Source organism: Mugil cephalus, chromosome 3 (assembly GCF_022458985.1).
Source record: "Mugil cephalus isolate CIBA_MC_2020 chromosome 3, CIBA_Mcephalus_1.1, whole genome shotgun sequence".
NCBI classification, from domain to species: Eukaryota; Metazoa; Chordata; class Actinopteri; order Mugiliformes; family Mugilidae; genus Mugil; species Mugil cephalus.
In genome coordinates this window covers 11842092-11864306 of record NC_061772.1, presented here as the reverse complement: position 1 = coordinate 11864306, position 22215 = coordinate 11842092, and the positions used below count along the sequence as shown (strand labels likewise).

The 22215-nt window shown below is 41.6% G+C and overlaps 3 protein-coding genes across 7 annotated transcripts; 2 read left to right on the top strand and 1 right to left on the bottom strand.

Annotated features, from left to right (window-relative positions):
* Positions 1-1066: 1066 nt before the first annotated feature.
* Positions 1067-5822, top strand: ddias (DNA damage-induced apoptosis suppressor). 2 transcript variants are annotated; one of them, XM_047580211.1, is made up of 6 exons: positions 1067-1413; positions 1664-1825; positions 2334-2442; positions 2877-3184; positions 3489-4074; positions 4174-5822. In XM_047580211.1, the coding sequence occupies exons 1-6, from the start codon at positions 1292-1294 to the stop codon at positions 5146-5148; spliced, it is 2262 nt and encodes a 753-aa protein (XP_047436167.1). In that variant the 5' UTR covers positions 1067-1291; the 3' UTR covers positions 5149-5822. The 2 variants fall into 2 exon arrangements, with proteins under 2 accessions (XP_047436167.1, XP_047436163.1); XM_047580207.1 differs by having other exon boundaries at positions 3489-5822.
* A 6224-nt stretch (positions 5823-12046) lies between these two features.
* Positions 12047-18806, top strand: LOC125004937 (zinc finger and BTB domain-containing protein 34-like). The gene is made up of 4 exons (XM_047579779.1): positions 12047-12205; positions 13098-13237; positions 13406-13881; positions 18661-18806. Exons 1-4 carry the CDS (start codon positions 12200-12202, stop codon positions 18765-18767), a joined length of 729 nt encoding a protein of 242 aa, XP_047435735.1. The 5' UTR covers positions 12047-12199; the 3' UTR covers positions 18768-18806.
* LOC125004938 lies at positions 18156-21137 on the bottom strand. 4 transcript variants are annotated; one of them, XM_047579782.1, is made up of 7 exons: positions 20972-21137; positions 20180-20305; positions 19906-20007; positions 19684-19740; positions 19302-19469; positions 18868-18981; positions 18156-18726 (listed from the first exon to the last, which is right to left on the bottom strand). In XM_047579782.1, the coding sequence occupies exons 2-7, from the start codon at positions 20300-20302 to the stop codon at positions 18679-18681; spliced, it is 612 nt and encodes a 203-aa protein (XP_047435738.1). In that variant the 5' UTR covers positions 20303-20305; positions 20972-21137; the 3' UTR covers positions 18156-18678. The 4 variants fall into 4 exon arrangements, with proteins under 4 accessions (XP_047435738.1, XP_047435736.1, XP_047435740.1 ...); XM_047579780.1 differs by having other exon boundaries at positions 20180-20302; positions 20972-21129; XM_047579784.1 differs by lacking the exon at positions 20972-21137 and adding an exon at positions 20804-20965.
* Positions 21138-22215: the final 1078 nt, after the last annotated feature.

Sequence of the window (22215 nt, the reverse complement as noted above, 5' to 3'; positions counted from 1 at the left end):
ATTCAAGCTTTGAGTTCCAATAAAATAAAATACATTAGTCATGAAGACTCAGAAACTCAGCAGCTTTGTGTGAAAGCAGATAGTTGATCTCCTGCAATGTCACACAAGTCAAAGATCACTTCAGCCATCACTGTGTCAGCTGGTCATAAAACAGATTTTAGATGTGTTGTAGTGTGAAAACATGTTTAACACAATGAAATTACACATTGCTATCCAAAAAAAAAAAAAAAAATCAGAAATGAGAGAACAAAAGATCTTGTATTGATGATGGGAGAGTCTGAGCACTGTGCAAAGCCTCAGTTATTCCTTCAAAAACAGCGCATAATGTAGGAACATGAGCGCAGACTCGCTGCTTATGCCTCTCTGTCTTCATGATATGGAAAGCTGTTGCTGGAAATGTTGATCCACTGTTTCAGTGGAAGTGGCCTTTGGATAAAATAGAAACTACAGGAGGATGAATAATTGTACATGAACATGTATGGCAGTGGATTGAAAATGGAGAAGGAATAAATGCACATTCATGATAGAGCAGCCCTATTTCATGTTCACAGTAACTAAAATCCCTTTCTTTTCACTGAATTTGGTTTACAAAATTCTTCATACAGTCGAGATTGTAAAGTTCAGTGTTGGCTAAACAGTTTTCTCATTAGCCATCAGTAAAACTATTTATTACAGCTGTAATCCAACAGTTTTTATCAGCTTTGTACCAAAAGTCAAAGGAGTAAATAAATGACAAACAGGCAGAACTTAGACATGTGTAAGGAAAGAGATTGTTGCGGACTTGGAAATCAGGAAAGGACAAAAGGTTTCATCAGCCCCATGTTTTATTTTTGTTTTTATAAATGTGTTCTGCATGTAATTTAAATATCACAGTGATCAATGATTAAAACGACTGCAGCTGCTGTAATGTAATGAGACTGAGGATAACAGCCAAGTGCTACTCACTGACACTGTGCATGAGAACAAGTAAAAGTTACAATGGCTGAACACATTTTGCCAACTCGCTGTTTCGGTCGTCGTCCAGTAGGTGGCAGTGACGCGTCTACCATCTGAGTTTTCATACAAAACGTGAAGAAGAAGAAGGAACAGCATTATGGGAAAGAAACAAATGTTTATAGACTACGTTAAATTTGAATATATTTATATATATTAATATTCTGATAGTTGTAGCAATTGATATTTTAGTTTATTGCTATAAAGTTAAGTTGAAATAGCTCTCGACGTGTTTCCGCTAGCCTCTGTTAGCCCTCTAGCTGCAGTTAGTCGCTTCAGATTGATTTTACTCGTATAAATGTCTGTCAGACGGGCTCTGGTGGACTGTGCTGTGTTGTCTCTGCAAGATACGTGTATTTTTTATCCCTGCTGTAAAGGCTGTTTCTCACGAATTGAGGTTGAACAGCAGGACACAACGAGGTAAAAACACCAACCTTGATTTAAAAGCACTGAGTCCATAGAAGTTACTGTTGAAACCTCATATGGGGCAAAAGTGTCCGAGTTCACCGAGAGTCATTACTGGTCGTAGGGAATATCTGTGAAGTGATAGTGCTGGTAGGAGGACTGTATCTGGACGACTTTCAAACTGAAACTAAAATGACTCCTCTTTGGAAAAAAAAAGCAGAAAGTTCTCCTACATGTCCTAACCCCGAACCCTCTGTCACCGCAGATGCAGATGCTCCAAGTGTGGTTATAGTTGTCTGAAGGAACAGCTGGATTACAGATATCGTCTGTCTCTGAAGGTGGCCCGGGACAGGTGCATATTTGGTGTGACAGTATTTGGAAATAGCCTGAACCCATTCTTTGGCATCGATGCAAGTGGATTACAGAAGTGAGTAAAGAAATGACCTCTCAGGCATCTTTCTGTCAATGTTTACACTGCTTTAGACAAAGTCCACCAGTCTTATACTGTGGCATGCTCCCAGTTTTGTACAAACCTCACTTGATAATCCCAATTTAAGGCCTTAAAAAGTCTTTAACATGGACATATTTTCCATTGTAGGTGTTAAATTACTTTTATTCAAGTCTCAAATATCCATTTACCGCTTCATTTGCAGTCTGGCCCCGGCCTATTATGTTTCTGTTACTCAGCCGTGAAGCCCACCAGGAATGTCCTGAGTTGATATTTGAATGACAATAAATTTTGTTATTTTGTAAGTAATTCTGGGTCTCTGATTTATTTATTTTTTTTAATACTTCATGTAGGTCTTAAATTTAATCCATAATGGCCTAAAACACTTGATGAGGGAAATCCTTCACAAAGCTATACTTTACCCATGTTTAATAGAACATATAAAAATGTCTTTGTCTTTGTCTTTGTTGTGTTTATAATTTTTTAGGTTAGTGGAAAATGTGGATGGACCAGTCGTTCCATCAACTAGATTCACATTGTTGTTGAAGGCTGTCAAGGACTGTTTCATTGGCAGACATTTCATCTTTGGTTTGAAGGTAAATGTACAATCTGATTCGGGATATTGATTGAATAGACAACTTTTGTACTGCGTATCAAACAGTCGTAAATAAGGAGGTCCCGATGCACAGCTCCTGATCTTGATTACGACATCCGTTTCACATAAATATGAAATAATCCACAAGGCCTTCATCGCGGCATTTTTCAAAAGGCTGTCCTGAAAAGAAAAAGATAGTTCATATTCATTATATGAAGTACTAAAATCTGTGGGTGTTGGATTCATAAACTAATTTCAAAATCAAATCCTTGTTCATCCCTCAGGATAAATAAAGTCTATGTATCTACTTATGTATCAGAATTTTAATTATGCACAAAAAGAATGAATGATGGGTCCAAAATGTGTGTAATTAGATTTTATCTGTTTTTAGGTGATTCAGTCTAAACTGTCCCTGGTATCATCTGTGTCTTTCAGTCAAAAACACAAAGTGGCCCATGGTTTGGTGATCCTGTTCCAAATGGCTCCAACGGTAAAGACTCAGCCCAGTTTGTCGCCAGCCAGATGATTCTTCCCAAAACTACGGGTCTGGAAGGCTGCACGGTGGTCAGCTATTATCGGATTCTTCTTCAGAAAGCTTCGGAATTTGAACTGGGATGTGTTGATCACAACAAAACTCCCAGACCTCCAGATACAACCCTGCTGATCAATCCTGATCATTCTCCAACCAGCAGCTTTAATGTCACACTGTCTGCCTCTGATCTTCCCTCCCAGTCACCATACAGGTAATGAAATTAAGAAATGATCTGCCTGGTATATCTTAGTTTTTTATTTCCAGGGCGGATTATAGCAACCACAAATATTTAATACATGAATAGGAGTTTGTCGTAGGAAATCTAAAATCAAAGTTAAAAGAACAAGTTTTTTGAAGCTTTTCATTTCTTATATTTTAGCGGCAGAGTACAGAATTTATGACTGTGTCACTATAATACCAAGTAACTTTAAGTGTAATCCTCCTGTGGTAGCATCTCTGGAGGAACTGTTTACTTTTGTGAAATTTAACGTTTCTTGTTATTATTTCCATCTTAGATCTTTGCACAGAGACTGCACCCGCACTCCCTTTTCCGTGTGGGAACAATCACTAGGAGTAATTACTTCATCGGCGGAGCAGGAGGAAGGCTGTAGTACCCAGGATAGTGGAGATGAGAGCAGCAGACAGAGAGCCAATAGCACAACACCACATCCGGGACCCAGACGTTTACTGGAGAAGCATAAAGTCACAGAAGACAGACCTCCACTGCTCCCTTTAGATCACAGTTTTTATAGCAGTCCATCATTTGCCAAATACCCAGACTTGTCTCACATTGAATGTGCTGCAAATAGCCCCAACCTGAACACTCGCGTTAGTCCCGCGAATGAGTTTTCCCGCAGAACATTTTTGTCAAGCTCATTGGCTTGGGATGATTTGCCATTCTCAGAGAGTCTTACAGAGTTTTTATGCAAAGAAAACAAAGAAACTGTAGAAAATAACCTTGAAACCACAAACGTAACAGTTGAATCAACTTCTGTATGCCAAAGAAAAGCGCATGTATCAGGCAGCCAATCACAGATATTACTGGACATCACCAATACACGTGCACCAACTGGCAGCGACAGTCATGATTTATCTGATCAGGTATGCAAAAGTCCTGTGGAAGGTTTTAGCAGGAGTCTGATATGTTCCTGTGAGTGTAATCAGGAGGGTGACAAATCTAGTTCTCTGTGTTTTCACAAGGAAGATGAAGAGCACCCAGGAGGGGACACCTACAACTGTTCAGCAGACCTATTCAGTAGGTCACTCTACAACTCTACAAGCACAGAGATGCTCAGCCCACATGCAGAACCTGTGAGGACCACCACAGAAGCATGCACACCGTTTTCCACCCAAGATGAAAAGCAGCTTGGGACTAAAAACACCACTGTCACTTACTCAACACCAGACACACAGAAACTGAAAAGTGGTGAGCGCTACAAGAGAGACAGTCTAGTACTACATGGGGCTCAAGACTTTGACTTTGTCCCTCCCTCTCAGTCCACCCCCATTGTAAAAGTAGGTGCTGTGCCACCTGTTTTTGGAAATCTGCATGAAGTAGACAGCAAAAAACAAACTGCAACAACATCTGTTAACTGTCAATTGAACATTGTTCACACCAATCAGCTGTGTCAGGTTGGCAGAGAGTCTACAAAAGAAAACTTGGCATGGAACACGAAATCCAGCAGACGCAGCTACAGGCTTACCCCAAAAAGGAGCTTCTGGAAACCAGACAATCATAGATTCCAGGCTCAGCAACAGCAAAGCGTAGAAAGAGCGGTCCTAAACCTGGGATCAACAGGAACGATCAAAACCAAATGTGACTCAACTGATTGTAACGTAACTGTGTGTGATTTTGAGCACAGTGAAGTAGCTGTTCCCCCCTCTCCTCCGGAGAGTGTGACGCTGAGACGAAGAAGGCGTACTGGTGACAGCAGGGGTAATGTGGGATTTGCCTGGGAAGGACAGCACGGAGATGGAGTTTATTGTAAAAGAACGCTTTTGGATGGAACTCCCTCGTCATCGTTCAAAAGTCTGGTCCAAGTGGGAAAGTGTGACAGTGAGACAGTTGATGCGGGGAGTCTTGATGGATCTAAAGATCTCCTCCTGGATGAAGAGAACCACACATGTGATTGGTCTAGAGATCTGTTCTCTGACTCCTGTCCTGTTGCAGATTGACTTCACTACTTTTGCCAAGAATTCAAGGTTTAATCTAGTTTATTTCCGAAAGACAAACTGATTGTATTGTTAAGAGTACGGCTGCTGTTGTCATTACTGCTACGCTGCATTACTCTGTGCAAGTTTGCACAATTAAATACTAAAGATAGGAGAGGGACTGTCTCGCCGTGTCTTCTGCAATTTGCACCGCGCCTGAAAATGTAATAATTGACCAACTTCACCTCCCTCATTCACTTAATTTTGAGCATTTCTAAAAGGTGCATCAAATGTAATCAAACTGTTTCAGTACATCAGAACACACTAAATACACTGAAGATCACAATGTCCAACTTCAGCATCTGACATCGCTGATGATACATGTGTCAAAGAAACTCAATGCAATCATTTCCAAAAGTGTCTACGGCTACGATGAAGCAAATCCTAATTGATGTTGTAACATCTCATCTGGAATAAGTCTAATCTGCTTTTCATGATTGGTTGTTTGAGTGGAAGGAAATATTTAAGGCTTTAAGCCCCAGTAGATGTGACGTGAATGCTTTTTGCTGCTCTGCACTTTCACTGTTGCTTGTCTGTGAGGATGATATGTGGATTATTATTATTATGCTTATTGTCCTGCAGCTGTTGCAACATGTCATAGACAATAATTAAAATGCACACACATTTGTTGCACTTAATGATTTTGCATCTTTGTTGATAGAAAATAGACACGGACGAAAAACTGGTAGAGTGAAAGGACTATGATATGGGACAGTTATCCCAAGCTTGACTTGAATACGGGAGGTTATAATTTCAGGGCATGATATTCCTCACATCCCCGTGGCCAACAAGATGTTCTGTCACTCTTGGATGCTCTCCAGTCTAATTTGAACCACTCTGCTCCCTGGTACTTCTTTTGGCAGGAGAGTTCCTAAGCAGACCCGCTGTCCTGTTGCTACTGTGTGTGTGTGTGTGTGTGTGTGTGTGTGTGTGTGTGTGTGTGTGTGTGTGTTTGCATGGGTGTTAATGTCAGGATGAGTGTGTATAACAATATGCCAAAGAGTTAAAAATAGCAGCCTCCGCAACTACAATGTTCTGGATGTGTGACTGAGAGAGAGGGAGAGAGAACAAGATGAAGATGATATTACATGTGTAAAAATGGAACTGGGACAAGAAGTAAACAGCTGGAGCCTCGTACAGTTTGTGTTGCAGAAACAGGACTGGTATGTATCCAGCTCGGTATTGTCTGTGCATGTGCCTGTTAGGTTGGTCTTTTTTTATTTGAAGCATGTACATGTGTACTGTACATTTTCTTCAAGCTCAGACTACAGATCCCGAAGTACTCGTCTGGTACACGTGAAAACTATTTTGTCTGGTTTTATGTCAGGACTTTCACACTCCCAGTAGCCTGTGGAGTCAGAAAGATAATCTGAATTTATTATGTAACTACTCTTTTTCGTGGCCCTGCTGCAATACTAGCATGGCTCTGGTAACAACACAATGGTCTGTTAGTCAGTGGAGACATATCTCCAGGTATTACAGTTTTCTCCATTGGTTTGGCTCATTTTTTGAAACTGAAATTACATTTCCAAAATAACATGGATAACCCTCCAAATCACTTGGCAATTGTTCACAACAAAATTGGATTTCTCATTCATTTCATCAAACTGCAAATTTCTCAGTAGATCTTTGCAAATTATTAAGTACAGACTACAATTAGCACAGTTAGCATTTAGCACAATTTCCAAGTGAGTAGATCTTGTTAATCTAAACTGATTCTCAGTCAAAAGGTTGTTCTCTCCCAAACATGTCGGCATCATTTCACTGTATAGGTCATCACCCGTATATACAGTCAATGGTCATCACGTGTATAGTAGTCTGTTCAGTTGTCAAAATTAGTCAAGAACATTATACCATGAATACCATATATGAATCTCTTGGAACATTTGATCAACTGATTAAGTGACCGTCAGGTCAAACTAGGACTTGACGAAATCATAGTCCCTGCAATGCATGCAATGGACGCTGTGTGTGAAGATATTACAGGAGATAAGTGTGGGGGGTGGCTGCGACATTCACGCCGTTTCTTCCCTTGTTGCATCGCAAGGGAGAATATATACGCTGTGATGTGGACGAGAATCCGTGGCCCGACAGACAGCAGCATGTGGACGGCCAGGAGAGGTAGTGTGAGGACAGCGATTAGTGGACAAGTGTTAGCTGTGAAACTCCAGTTTTATTTACAGCACTGTGGGCTACATATCATTTTCCATTTTTTATTTTTTTTTTTGTTTGTCTGTGATTCTATTACAGTATATTATGTTGAACACATTTTCTTTTTACTCTGATGTATGGAAGTTACTTTATGTGTGTGAATAAAAATGGTTACAATTTCCTTGGAAGTATGGGTGTCATAGTGTCAAACTTGGAGGGCCCTTTTTTTTCGCCTGCATTTGTCTACGTAGTTAAACACCACAGGATATCAACATTATATGAGTTTGATGCAGTTATATTGTTGCAGCTGAATATTTTATCACTTCAGTATGTGCGCGTGACAATCACCGGCCCTCCCTGATCTTTGATAAGTGGAGTGACTTTGTGTGGCAGTGATTGAAGTGCTACACCTCGGTGAATACAGGGGGAGAACAAAGGGCAGAGAAGATGTGGAAGGATGGACAGGGGAAGAAAGACGTGGTGCTGGAAGGAACTGGTGGTGTGTAGGGTCCTGTGCTTTCCAAGTCACTACACTCAGGTTTGACGGGGTCCAGGGAGGTGCTTTGTAGATCTCCGGAGAGATGCGAGAGGTCAGGAGGGTAAGGGTGTCCCAATAGAGGAGCTAAGTCATAGATAGGGCATATAGTGATAGAGTGAAAGAGCAGTCCAGTCCTTATTAGACGGGACTCATCAATTCTTCTTGATGTGGCCCAGCGTGAGCTGGCAAGTGACACCAAACATGCATGTGGGCATTCCCTGAATATGAGCGAGACCATTACCAGGGCCCAGAGTCGGGTCTGGAGACCCAGCCCACAAGAACCAACACCCCAGTGCGGAGCACATGGGTACCAAGACCAGAGAACCACCAAAGCCACGGGGCGAGCACAAACCGGTACAGGCCAGAAAGGCCCCCACACGCCCCCATCCACCGCTACTCTTACTGTACAATCCTTTTTTCCCCCAATTTTATTCACAACTGTATCCTGTAAGCTAGACAAAAACCTAGTACAGTCACCACTGTCAATGAAGTACTGGGCTAGGAGGACTGAGAGGTGGATATTTCAATGGTCTTCGGTCATAGTGACAAAACATCTAAACATTATTGACTTGCAGTGCTTACACAATGCCGAAGGGACGACGCATTTTGGGGGCACTGACTGTTTATAAGAGAAGGAATTTAGTTTTGACACGTGAGTGAAGTGTTTTGTGTGAGATATGAGCTTTTGCAGGTGAACCATGGTGTTGTGCTGAACCATCAAGGTTATTTTGGCAAAAGCATCAAAAGCATCGGTTTTAAGAAATGAGCCAAAGCAATTGAGAAGGATCTTTTGCATTCTGGTGGCACTGACTATTTATATGAGAAAGGGATTTAGTATTGAAGTGTGAGGGAACCGTTTTGGGGGAGATATGAGCTTTTGCAAGTGAGCTATGGGGTTGTACTGAACTGTAAGACTGTTTTGCAAAGTGATCTTAGAATTTTGAGAATGTAATTTCAGTTTCAATAAATGAACCAAACCAATGGAGAAAAACTGTAAATGAGGTTCCATGAAATTTTCCGCAGATAGTTATGATAACCAAAAGAACTCTTCTAAATGAAGTGGTCCTTCGACATTTGGTCTCGCACCACATCCACTATTTTATCCTACTGACAGTATACATGAGTGTTTGGCACAGTTTTTTGATGATCTGACCTGTCCTGTAGCGCCACCAGCATGTCCACATCTGTAGTTCAGAGTGAAATGTATCGACAGCTTTTGGATTTTCCTGGTCTTCTGACCATAATCGGATCAAATTGCAATAGTCTCATTGGTCTGTGACAGTGAAATGAAGACAGAGAGCTGGCTGAGAGAATGTTAAGAGAGTGAAAGGCTGTTAATGAAGCAAAGGGGTCTGCTTGGGAAAATCTGACACGCATCCAAATGTCAATGGATTGTTAAACTTCATATATTCGGTATAGTTCCACAAACTAGAAAGTAGTAAACAAAGAATAATATAAAAACCCTTGAATGTGTGTCCAACATTTTAATTGGTACTATGAGTCACATGTCTAGATTTCCTCTGGGAGCTCTGGGTTCCTCTGAATTGTGATGATTAGCTGGCAACATGTAACTGCTTGTAGGTGTGAATGTGTAAAGTGCCTCTCAACCAAAGCCAGCTGGAATTAACATCAACCACTCGCAGGATAGATGGGATTGCAGCTCTATGGTGGGCAGTGTGTTCTTGCAGAGCTTCTGCTGGCAGAGAGGTTATGTGGAAACACACTTGTGTAAAATACCCTGTACCTTGTCCTGGAAGATGGTACATGACATTGGCTAATGGAGTACCCAACAGCCTCAGACATAACAATGTGGAGAATGTGTCCCTGTGGTGCCTGTTTAGATGTTATGTCATACTGGCATGCAGCTGACTAGTCCAATGCAGTCATTTTAATGTTCAGTGGTTGTGTGTGTGTGTGTGTGTGTGTGTGTGTGTGTGTTTGCCTGAGAATTTTGGCTTCAATGCTTTAAAAATAAAAATAGTAAATAGCTACCACAACATTAAAACCACCTGTCTAATATTGAGGAGGTCCCTCTAGTGCAGCCAAAAAATGCAGTGACCCCTTGAGGCATGGATTCCACAATACTTCTGAAGGTGTCTTGAAGTTGGTTTAAGTCCTGTTAGTTCTGAAGTGGGGCCTCCAGGGATTGGACGTGTTTTTCTAGCAGGTCCCACAGATGCTTGATTGGATTGACATCTGGAGAATATGTGAGCCAAGTCAGCACTTTGAATTCTTTGTCATGTACCTCAAACAGTTCCTGAACCATTTTTGCTGTGTGGCAGAGTGAATTATCCTGCTGAAAGAGGCCATAAGGGAATTGCCTTGATGGTGTGCAACAATTTCTAGGTAGGTGGTACGTGTACACAAAAAACTTGACTCATCGGAACAGGTCACCGACTTGCGTTGCACCATGGTCCAGTTCTGACGCTCAACCCATTGGTATTCTGGACGATCTGCAGCTAAGCAGCCATGAACAGTGTCTTCTGACATCTCTTTCTAGTAGTCAGCATTAAGGGTTTCAGCAAATTGTGTTACCGAAGCTCTTGTGTGTGACGAGACCACATGCACCAGCCTTCGCTTTCCTGCGCTCACTGGTAATCGTGACCCTATTGCCAGTTCGCCAGTAATTTCACCGCGGACTCCTTTTGGTAGCAAGACCCCACACCAAGACCTGTCATTACTGAGTTCACTAGCCATCACAATTTGACCTTAATGCACATGGATATATAAAATTCTTTTTCCATTCAGACTGGTTGTGCTGCTAAAGGGTGGTGCTAAATAGGCCTAGCCACAAATCAGTTTAACCTTATTAAAAAACGGGCTGTGTGCATTACCCTTCTTCCAATCTGTGTTCTTGACCATTTTTGTTTGCAAACAGCTCTTTTTAAACTTTTACTCATTCCTGTATGTAGCTCACTAACATGTGTGTGCTGTGTCTGAGAACAAGTGAGACGCATCTTCTTTTGCCAGCCACCCGTACAGTATGTGAGCAATGACACCACACTCCCAGTGAATGTAAACTCTCATAGCCACTACTTGCCAGTAATACTGTACATGTTGTAATTTGTGTCTGTCTCACTGTGTGTGCAAGAGGGATTATTTAGTTAATTATCATATGGTATGCTCACTGTCTATATATTTGATTTAAAAGTCACACTGCGGAATCATGCCTGGAATAATGAGGAGACACAGGTCACCTGTCTGGAGCCATAATGTGAAACTCAGTGCTCTTAACCATCAGGCTACTATCCTCCCTTTATATCTCTGTGGATCACTGTGCCCAACAAACCCAAATACTGAAAGAAATTTCTTATGTACACGTTAGCGTTGGACATCTACCGCTGTCTCCTGCACTATAAAATAAAATGCCAGTTTTGTATTAAAAACAATCTTTTTATAATTCAAATTAATTTCATTTCATAGGAAAACAATATCTCTGTGTCTGCATATGCGCAATGCACATATTTAACCATGACATCAAATTAGTTGTGCAGTTATTCGCTGGAGCCATGAGACTAATTTTAAATGGTTCACTGTGTGATGCAGTAGTATTTCCATTGCGCAGACGCCAGTGCTGCAGAGATTAAAAGGCGTGACAAGCACATGGTGTGGAAGGGTGGAGAAATGACTTAGTATGGAGTTGTCAACAAAACGTCAGCTGAGTGGGACCGGCTCACAGTCCTGACACTGGAGAAGCTTCCCTCCATAGAACCAAAGCAGACAGAAATGTTGATGTGCATCACACATTTATTCCCCAGTGCAAACACGAGATGGCCTGTGTGTGTTAGGTTTACGATGCAGCTGGAGATTCCTGTGGAGACCAGTTAACGCTCTAAACAGATCCAGTTTGACACCTGCAATGTAACACTCCTGTAGCTCTGGGTTCAGACGTTTCCCCCTCAAAATCACGCTCACGTGAGACTACAGACTATTTTGTGATTGACCATAACATTTGACCTCCCTGCCAAAAGGAAAACTCCTTAAGAGCTTTAAGTAACTATTCTGCTATTAAGTATAATTAACTTCCAGTAGAAATACTGTCTATGCTTGCTCCAGTTCTGTGGTCTCTTGCTGGTTCTCAGTGGGCTGGTCTTAGTCTCCCTCCATAACAGGAGATGGAGATTCTGACGTGGATGCCAGCACTCCTTTTAAGCACCTGTCCTTCCGCGTCATGCCAACCTCAAGATGAAAAGCGTGTGATTGTCTTCCGAATGATACAGTGTGCGTAGATGGTAAACTGGGACTATATATCCTCCATGGAGGTTCTTTTCTTCATTTAACTGCAAGCAAGACTGTGGGTATTTGTTGCTCCTCTTTCAATTTAACATGGAGGTAAGGGAGTATTTATTTCTACATGTTCAAATAGTCTAATAACACTTTGCTAATTGAGGCAGTGTGTCTTTGTTTTTTCTTGTCATGCATTTTAGCTGAGAGTAAACTTTTATTAACAGTCGTGTTCATTGAAGTTATAGATTTATTGTCTTTGTTTGCTAAAAGTACAAAACAGTTTCCCAAAACTGGTTAACTTCGGAAATGAAAGTTGAGGATCACTTGAAGATGTGAGTAGAAACCCATAATGCATGATAAGACAAAACTCAAATCTCTGTGGTCATTTAAAGAAGCCTTCCAAATGTGCTTTCACTGTAAGTGAATGGGGAAACAATCTGCTCAGTGCTCACTCAATGCAAAGATCTAATTCTGTTTATCAGAAACAAACTTGAGGCTTTAAATGGCTGAGTGATATAAATTAGTATCTTGCAAAGAATTTACCCATTTTGGTATGAAATGTCCTCTTTCTGTTTCCTTGCCATTGAACAATATTCAACAAAAGGGGGAAAAAAAACTTTCTAACATTAGAAAATACTAATTCATTTTATGAAATTTATATGGCGGAAGCCTCATGTTAAACGTATCTAGCCCTTTAATTTCATTGTGGTAAAGAAAAATGTCAATGGATTGTTTTGATCACGCCAAGGAGATTTAGGAAGCTGTAAAGTAGGAACATTAAAGCCTGTCTGACTTCAAATGATTAAATCCGTCATCTTACTCTGAGAGGACATACAAATGGAATGGAGGCACAAACCAAAATTCAAGCGTGTAACAAAATAAAAATGTAAAAAGTTTGAGATTTTACATTTGCTCCAGTGGAGGGTTTGAGATTTCCTTTGGTGTGCATGCGTTATATCTGGATAACTACACATAACTGCCACCCTGCACTCTCCAGGTGCCAACCTGTGCCCAGAAGGTTAACAACCATGCAGCATCACTGTTGGCATATCTAAACATTCAGAGACAACAAGCTCAGTTCTGTGACTGTGTTCTCAGACAGAGACAAAGCCCGGGTCAACTATATTCTGCACACAGGTGAGTAACTCAACTTTTTTTTCATTATTACTTAAACATTTTGTGTATATATTGCAGAAATATTCATTAGGGCAATAGAATATAATCAATACAATATAATCGCTGTGGACATCTCACATGATGTGATTTCAGGCATTATCACAAATACAGTGTTCTTTCCTCCCCCAGGTGCGTCCTGGCTGCTTCTAGTCCAGTACTGGCATCTCTCTTGTCCTCTACTGGTGCCCTGGTGGAACTGCAGGCTCCGTGTCTGACTGACTCTGTGCTTGCACTGCTTTTGGAGTACATTTACACGGGAGCTTTGCCACACACTCATAGCCAGCAGCTGTATTACAGTCTGCTCACTGCGGCCTGCCACCTGCAGATGGATAAACTGGAGGAGGATCTGAGGACTTGGCAACAGTCTGAGGTCAATGCTGTTGATACTGAACATGCATCGACTGGAGTTGAAAATCAGTCATATAAAACAACCAATACTGTTAATGGGACGAGTGTGCACACCATGAGAGATCTGCCACCAACATCCAGTACTGATGCCTTTAGAAGACCTGAAGTAAGAGACACTTCCAGTATGCAAAGTACTGCAAGTTCACCAGAGAGAGCAACTCATCAGTATTCAGCCAGTATGGAGACATGTGATGAAGGTCAGAGACATTCACCCAGTATAGATTCAAGTAGTAAAGATGCAGAAACAGATGCAAGTTTAAATAGCAGCACAAGTTGTGCAACCCACTGTAGCAGAACAAATGCACGTGCTGCTTTTAATAATATAAGTACCTGCAGTAGTGTGCTAGAAAGCATTGGAAGTAACACAAATGCACATGACTACAGACAAGTAACCTTTCTGACACCAAAGGATTCGATTAAAAATATCCCCACCACTGCTGAAGTGCATGACATGTTTGGAGAGGACAAAGAGGTACAAAAGGATCCATTTCATTTAGCTGGCATTATAAAACCAGATATCTGGCATAAGAGCACAGGGGAGGTGCTAGTGAGGTCACTTGAGGACAGGAGGAGCTCCTCTACATCCTCTTCCTCATCACCACAACCATGTTGTGAAGCTGTGCCTGTCATCTGTCACAGCAGCAGAGCAGCTATCCTGCAGCTAACAGAAGAGCCTGCAGGGCCTCCCTACCGTCCAGCATCCCAGGCTTTAGTCAGCTCCAGCAAGGCTCCTGTCTCACAGTCAGTAGCCGCAGACAGTGACAACAATTTTGAAGCTTTTTCCACTGAACATAAGAATCATTATGGGGCGAAGAGTCAGGATGATACGGATCAAGGTGCTACAGAAGATTCACATCATAGATCCAATGCAGATAGATATGATGTGCTGAAGCAGGATCACAACAGATGCAATGCAGATCAATGTATAATACAGTACAATGGACATATGGACAGTGGATTATCCCACATTACAGACTATAATGATCAGCAGACTCATTGTGATTCCTTGCAGCAATTGAGCAAAGGCTTAAAGCTTAAAAGAGATCTCAGTTTTGAAGATTGTTCCTCAAACCATAAACGCTCCAACCTACATTGTATGGAGTGCTACAAGGTCTCCAATGCAACTGCAGCAGAGGAACACTCACAAGATGTGAATGCAGTAGTTCCAGTTCCTGCAAGGGATTCAAACACAGGGAGTAACACTCACTGTGAATATATGTGTAACCAGGAAGAAGCGAAAGAGGAACACAGTTACTGTAACAGTTGTCCAGCTGACACACAGGACAGCTATAACCTCTGCAAACCTAAGACGAGCTGGTACCCGCACATGTGTCAAGCTGAGGCGAGCACAAAAGGTAGCCAGCATGACTGTGATTCAAACAACATACATAGAGCTATGGAAAACCAAGAGCACCGTATTGATTCAAGCCTGCCTTTCTCCACAAGGGCAGAATCACGTTTGTATAATGGCACTGGCTGTCCTTCTCCCTTTGAATGCTGCACATCTCCAGAACCTGAAAAGATCTCGGGCACTGAGATCCCAGAGCCACGTATAACTTTCACAACACCTGTGGATGGTGCTGTGGGCCAGTCATACCGTGGACACCTTCATTATCACTGCCTATCACGGGAGGACTTACCACACGGAGGCCCTGATCTCAAATTTTCTCAGCCTAGCCACTCAGAATCCAGTGATGAGGAGGGGGTTAGTGCCTTTGCCAGTCCAGGACAAAATCCCTTGAAGCAGCACTTTGCTACAGAGGCTACAGACCAGGTTGTCCTGCTGAACATAAGCACCAAACCTGCTGAGCTGCTTATGTCTTGCAAGAGGGACATATCTGCAACTGGGGTCCATAAGCAAGCAATGAAAATATCTAGAGTTCAGGCTGAGAGTACTGATGAGTCTGAGACACAGTCATTGTTTGGACAGGCAAATGCTGAAAGAAAAAGACAAAGCAGGGCAGGAGGTCAGGTCATAAAAAAAGCTGCGGTTGTGGGGGTGGTTTCCAACCCTAAAGAGGGTGACCACCAGATCAGTACCTGGACAGTCTGTTCATCCCCTAGTGTGCCAGACTCTGTACAAGCCTCTATGTCATCCACCTTGTCTGTTTGCATACCATCTACCCTTTCAGCCAGCACGCCAACAAATATATCAGCTCATCTGTCAACTCCTGTTCACCACCCTTTCCAGTGCTCACTGTGCGATCGCTCCTTCAGCCAGCGGGGCTCTCTGAATAGACATGTGCGGAGTCACCTTGGTGTGCGGCCCTTCCCTTGCCCCCACTGCCCTATGACCTTTTCACGTCAGTACCGTGTCACAGAGCACATGCGTGTTCACCAGCGCTGCGCCCTGGGGAATGATTTTCAGAAGCCTCCTCCTTCTTCGGTATGAGACAATGATGAGAGGCCACAAAACTGAAACAAAGATGTACTTTGTTTTCACTAGATTTGGATAGTTTCTTCCATATTTTGCAAATGGAGTTGTGCCAGATATCACTGAAATGTAATGGAAATTGTCTATTTTAGAGGTTGGCGTGGAGAAGAGAACAGAACACAGAAAGTAGCATGTATGGTAGACTCTTTTCTATGTCAATAGTGAAACATAACTCTTGAAGGATGCAGTCACTCACGGACACTTTTACAGCCTGATCTATGAGGATTTTCAGTCATATCTCAGCTGTTTTTGGTGTCAGGTTCGTAACTTTGTTTGTTCGGTTTCACCTGCAGATAGCCACAGCTAGCAGCTAGCTTGGGAAGAAAGTGACATTGCTGTGGTATAGACCAAATTAATGCCTTAAGCAGGTAGAACAGATATTTTTGTAATGGTGTGACAATGTGAAAGGAGTGTCTCATGGTGACAAATCTACAGAGAACATCACAGGACTGTATTTCCTCTTTACCAAGTATGTAGTGAGCTCCAGCTCATTATTCAGCTGAGTTGGCGCTTTAATGCCCTGCGAGCTATTTTCAATTAAAGTGCTCGAAAAAGCTACTATACAGAATGTCTCCTGCACAAGGCAGCAGATCAAGATTGAACACAGATACATACTTGGAAGTGAAAGAGGCAGATATTTGGTAGGAGTTGTTTGGAGACTGACAACTTAACATGTTGCCATGTTGCTTTCCCACATCTGCTGGATGTATAATTAATTTTGTGCTTTGCAGCATCTATTTACGGTATGATGATATTGTATGTTAATTTTGGATTAACAGCTTCTTTTTTCTGCCATAAGCAACCTAAATATTTCTTTTGCTCAGACTTCTCTCTGACTGCAGAAGAAGTGGTCGTTGATAATAATGAAAGATGTAGAACAAAAATCTAGTGCATCTAAGCGCTTCAATGCAGATTTTGCTAAACATTAAGAGGAAAAATGTAATTTCAGTGTGTGCTAATGCAGAGAGGTTCTGTAGTGCGCTCTAATTTTAAACAGAACTGTTTTTCTTACATGTGCATGTCGCTCTTTGTCATATTTACTGTATGTGTTGACTCCATTCCATTTAGTACTCTAGTGTATCTGTAGTCAGCAGTCACTACTTTTCATCAAACATTACTCTGTCGTCTTTGTTTACAGAGAAGTTCATTTGCCATATGTTTCATACTGTCTTCTGTACATCAGATGTGTTGAGTGTTTGTGCTAATAGTGTGCTGTGCTATGAAACATGAGCTGTCAAGGGCAGCTGTGAGGCTTTGTACATGTTGTCTAGTCAATGCCAAACTTCTTCTGCAAGGGATGGAAAGGAGGCATTGGATTGCTTTGTTCAGTATTCAACACTTCAGGTACCAAGAACAGTCCAACACATGTGGCTGATGTTCTGAAGTTCCCATTCTGTTGTATGAATAAAAAAAGAAACTTGTATCACATTCACCTAAAATGTCTAAAATTAACGCACAGCGTGTTTCCATTTCATAATGAACTCCAATGTCTGCTATATGTCTGTGAAGGTTCTGTCATCCAGGTCATGGCATATCCAAAGAGCATTAATGAAAGGCAACCGGACTTGCAGAGTTTTGTTGAGGTTTTAACAGAAACATCTGTGGGTGTAGCCCATCGTAAACCTTGATTTATTGCTGTTAACAACCAGAAAATGGTTCTGGTGGTGAAAGGAAACAAGTCAACTACGTTTCTGAGAGCTGGCTCAAGATAAATAAGGATATTTTTCTTTTCTCATTTGGCATTCTTATTTTTAGCTTATAACTGATCTATCAAGTAAATGATCTATAAGCTGTTGACACAGCCATTCGTAATAGGCCATAAACCGTTGGCAAAAAGTGGCATATCAAATGTCCAGTGTGAAGGATTTAGTGACTTCTTAAGGTGAGGTTGCAGACTTCAGCCAAGTGAAGTTCCCCCCCACCCACTCTCTGCTTTAAAGGTCCTCTCTAGAGTCGGGGCAGCATGTAAAACTTATAGGAAGAGGTCTAGATCCATTTGCAGACATAAGGATCTCATTCTAAGTCAACACAAACACATTGTCATTAACAGTAGTATTTTATTCCATGTCTACAGATAGATCCCTGTTAATCCTGCACACTGATCCTTGAGATTCTGGTTCTTGTTCACTGTAGCAAAGACACCAACGATTCTAATCTCACTAATTTGGTTGTTTTTTAAGAAATTCAAGAAGCGTTAACAAGCTACACTCGTGTATTAGACGTTGCGCAAACATAACGTGGAGACAAGCCAGACTGCAGTTAGATGCTGTACTGTGTGGAAAGTTCAGTGCCATGGTTCTATTGATCCTGGTGGCAAACGTCAAAAGAGGTAAATACGGCCGTAACACAGTGGAGGAAGCAGGACTCACAGAATCACCACAACACATTTCATATCATACAGGATATACATTTTAGTACATTATACACAGTGACAAGCATGTTAGTGAGAACCGGCTACTGTTTAGAAGTCATGACGCATTAGCAAAGACGGACGATTTCATGTCTTCGTATGCTTCATGTTGTTTCTCTCTGCTCATTTCAGACCCTCCTCTTGTGCTCGTTATTCAACTGGGGTTTCATTCGCCACAGCAGTCATCACTACAATGGCCTAAAGAGAGAAGAGAGAATGCTCAACTTGACTGGGTCTAATGTTGCAACGTTGTTTAAGCTTTGCAAATATTGTGCGATAAGCTTCATTTAGTGGGACATGCGCAGCTCGCACCCATATCTGTGCACCTGTGTATTTTACCTGGCTCTTTGTGGAACGCAGGGCTGCCACGGCCAGAGATGTCATTACTATCATAATTATTACGCCAACCAAATTGTGGAATGCAACGACGCTGTCCACACTCAGCCTAATGGCCTGAATAAACACAAACAGAGCACACATCTCAAAAACCCACAACTGTTTGATGACACTTCATTTCTTATATTTACTCCACCTCCAGTTTTTATGTCTACTTTCTCCCGTGGACCAGTCATATGATATGATCAGTAAATACAAAATTGTATAAACACAAATAGGTCCTTATATTTTTTGAACAATCTCTTATATTAAAGTTGTAGTTATAGACTCTCAGCTTTAAATTAAAAAAATATATATTGTGCAGCTGTGCATTTTTACTAAATAGTCATCAATAACAAGAAGAGTAAAAAAAAAAGAAAAAAGGAAATAATAATCACCTCAGAATACAATTCCCATTTGTAGGAGTCTGTCACGTTCTTGTATCCTTCTTCTTGCTCGTGATTGTGCAAATAGTGGTAGTAGTGTCCTAAGTGTGACACAGTGTGCAGGATAGTCCAACATATCCACAATATGGTTACAATGGTCAGAGCTAATGATATGGTTACCTACAGCATGGAGACATCAAGAAATAGAACAAATCCTGCCAATAGTTCACACAATATATGACAAAATTGACAGCTCTGCAAATAAATAAGAGAATTAGGCTAGTGAAAACACTGTTTTAATTGAGTAAATCATGTTTGTCAAATGGAGGGGGGTCTTAGATCTTTGTTGGTCTTCTAATTGCTAGCTTTTGTAATACGCTATTATAGAACTTACTGTTTTCTTGGTAGGGTTGTGCTCTGTCACAATATACAGGATCCCAGTTGTGACGTACTACAGACAGGTAAAGAGAAAAGTGGTCTCATTAGGTGATCCCTCAAATGCTTACAAGTCCTTGTTCTGTATAGGTTTAGATTATTTATTATTATTATTATAAGTGTTTGGTTTCGGATCTGTCTCTATAGATCAATGTGAATATTCCCCATGCTAACTACCAACCAGTGATCCCTGCAAGAAACTAGGCACGACTGATATCTCTGCAGCTGCCATAACCGAAAAGGTGAAGATGAAGGAGGACACGCCCATGATCAGCACAGCAGTCTAAAAGAAAAAACAAAAACTGTTTCTAGCGTGACGTCTTCAGCACGGCTTCACTTTTTTAGCATAAGCATTAGCAGTGTTTCCATTTGCTGTGATGGTAATGCGGAAGTATCAGTGATTATTAGTGTCAGTATTACTAATTGTTACTAATTGGTGTGTGTGTTTGTCTCACGCCAATAATCTTGGGTTGGCCCCTAATGAAGCGGTGTATTGGTTTGCTTCCTTCCAATGAGGTGACAGCAGCGCTGCCATTACTCCCACCTGGTCCAGCCTCAGCGTAGAGTTCAGCAGACATCTACTAGACAAACACCAACCCGACACAGAGAGAGTGACTGCATGAATTTGGGTATTCAGGTGGTGCAGCCGTGTTGCGGTCTTTTCAAATGTTGACATAGATTCTTAACACTTTTGAAGAAAAAATACACCACAAAAAAAAAAAAAAAAAAAAAAAGGTATAAAAATATTATTCACTGCAGATTCAGGCTGCAGGGAATATTCTGGCCTATATTACGTAATAAACATGTTTGCTGACACAAGCTGAATTTTTGCATTGCACAACATATTTATGGTTGTAGTCATGGGGCTACTTTGTAGGCTACGTTTGAAAATAAATGAATGAAACCGACGAATTTAAATTAAATGTCAATAAAACGGGTGCCAGCATAGTTACATGCATTCCTGGGATTAATTAAAAAATATTTGTAAGTTTGAACTTGCTCCGCTGTTTAGTGCAGCACCAGATATGCACAGTCTCTCCGTAGGTCGCGGACTAACACCGAACAAGTTCGTTCACTACCTTGGACTGAGTCCACGTTTAAGTTTGGTCCACTTGCTGCTCAGCTCAGCTGTTACGTACGATCTTTAAACTTAACACCAAAATGTGAATCCTGAGGTGGACCCCACACAAAAAACCGAGTATCCTGCCCCGTGCGAGTCCCGCTGCTTTGGAGAAGTAATTACAAACCTGTTACAACCAAAAGAGACGTTAGAAGACGGATAAATGCCAGGTGTTGTGTAATTCTGTAGTCGGAGCTGTAGTCCAGTGTTTGTACGTCTGACCTCACACTAACTCTCCCATCTGGAGCGAAGTTACACTGGTGGGCGACCCCTGAACGATCGGTTCATTAGGAACTCCACCGCCAGACTAACCGGCTCGTTTTAGTTACAGGGATTTTTAATTTAATGGTTTCATTTGATATTTTCTAAGATCTATAGATCAGTCATTAAAATGTTTGTTGCGACTGATGGGATGGTATTAGTAACAAGACTCACATGCCCATATAAACCGATCAGGCATAATATTAAAACCACCGACAGTGAATGACATCTTGTGACAATGAGAAACGATTGGACCTAGACCAGATCAGGTAACCCCACCCCACAGCAATGACACCCCTTGATGTCAGCTACCATCCCCAGCAGGATGCAGCCTGACACAGACACACACACAAAAACGATTTAGCTATCACACCACAGGACACCCTCAGCAGGCTCATGTCCATCCTCTGACAAGTCGCAACTGTTTTAGTGTCTTTCTAAGTGTCGGAGTGTGCGTGTCAGTATGTTCAGTAAGTAATTACGTGCTTTATAATCCTAAACCCACCGCAGGAACAGCAGCTTAAAAATGGCTGAAAAATAGATATTTGCTTTTTTTTTGCAAGACTGATGCAAGACAGCGAGAAACGTGACAAATGATCCACTCCTAAAAGAGAGCCAAACTTTCCTTCACTCTTGCCAAAGGGGGGGGGGGGGGGGGGGGGACACACGATGATCTGTGTGTTTGTGGGGGTGCACACATGGGTTAAAAGGGGGTAGGGCTTAAAGTGAGAAGTATAAGGAATGTGATGAAATAGATGGAGAGACAGACACAGGATATCCTCTTTTCTTCAAAAGTAACACATCTGTTTGCTGTGGCATTAATCCTGTTAACCCATCAATGCCAGAGAGGCGAAAAAAGATGAAATGAAAGAAAAAACGCGCACAAAGGAAGAGAAAATGGTCACAAGGGGAGGTAGTGGAAGCAGAGGGACTGATGGGTTGGGCTTCATTTAAATTAGGGCTCAGTCCTTAATATGGAACAGATGCTTTAAGAAAAATAAGCATCTCCTGTCTGCAGTGGACAAACTTCTCTTGTACTGCAGCAGAAACTTGAGCTCTGGGGTATTTCTATCATCTCGGACACACATTAAAACTGAAATACAAATCTGA

Bases quoted from the DNA above. Each gene is read 5' to 3' on its own strand.
- ddias (XM_047580207.1), top strand. From the start codon at position 1,292: ATGTCTGTCAGACGGGCTCTGGTGGACTGTGCTGTGTTGTCTCTGCAA. The intron at 1,826-2,333 runs GTGAGTAAAGAA...ATAATTTTTTAG, and splicing joins GATGCAAGTGGATTACAGAA to GTTAGTGGAAAATGTGGATG. The intron at 2,443-2,876 runs GTAAATGTACAA...TGTGTCTTTCAG, and splicing joins ATTTCATCTTTGGTTTGAAG to TCAAAAACACAAAGTGGCCC.
- LOC125004937 (XM_047579779.1), top strand. The intron at 13,238-13,405 runs GTGAGTAACTCA...TTCCTCCCCCAG, and splicing joins CAACTATATTCTGCACACAG to GTGCGTCCTGGCTGCTTCTA. The intron at 13,882-18,660 runs GTCAGAGACATT...TGCTCATTTCAG, and splicing joins TATGGAGACATGTGATGAAG to ACCCTCCTCTTGTGCTCGTT.
- LOC125004938 (XM_047579782.1), bottom strand. From the start codon at position 20,302: ATGTCTGCTGAACTCTACGCTGAGGCTGGACCAGGTGGGAGTAATGGC. The intron at 20,008-20,179 runs GTGAGACAAACA...TTTTTCTTTTAG, and splicing joins GCCAACCCAAGATTATTGGC to ACTGCTGTGCTGATCATGGG. The intron at 18,982-19,301 runs GTGATTATTATT...GTGTTTATTCAG, and splicing joins AATGGGAATTGTATTCTGAG to GCCATTAGGCTGAGTGTGGA.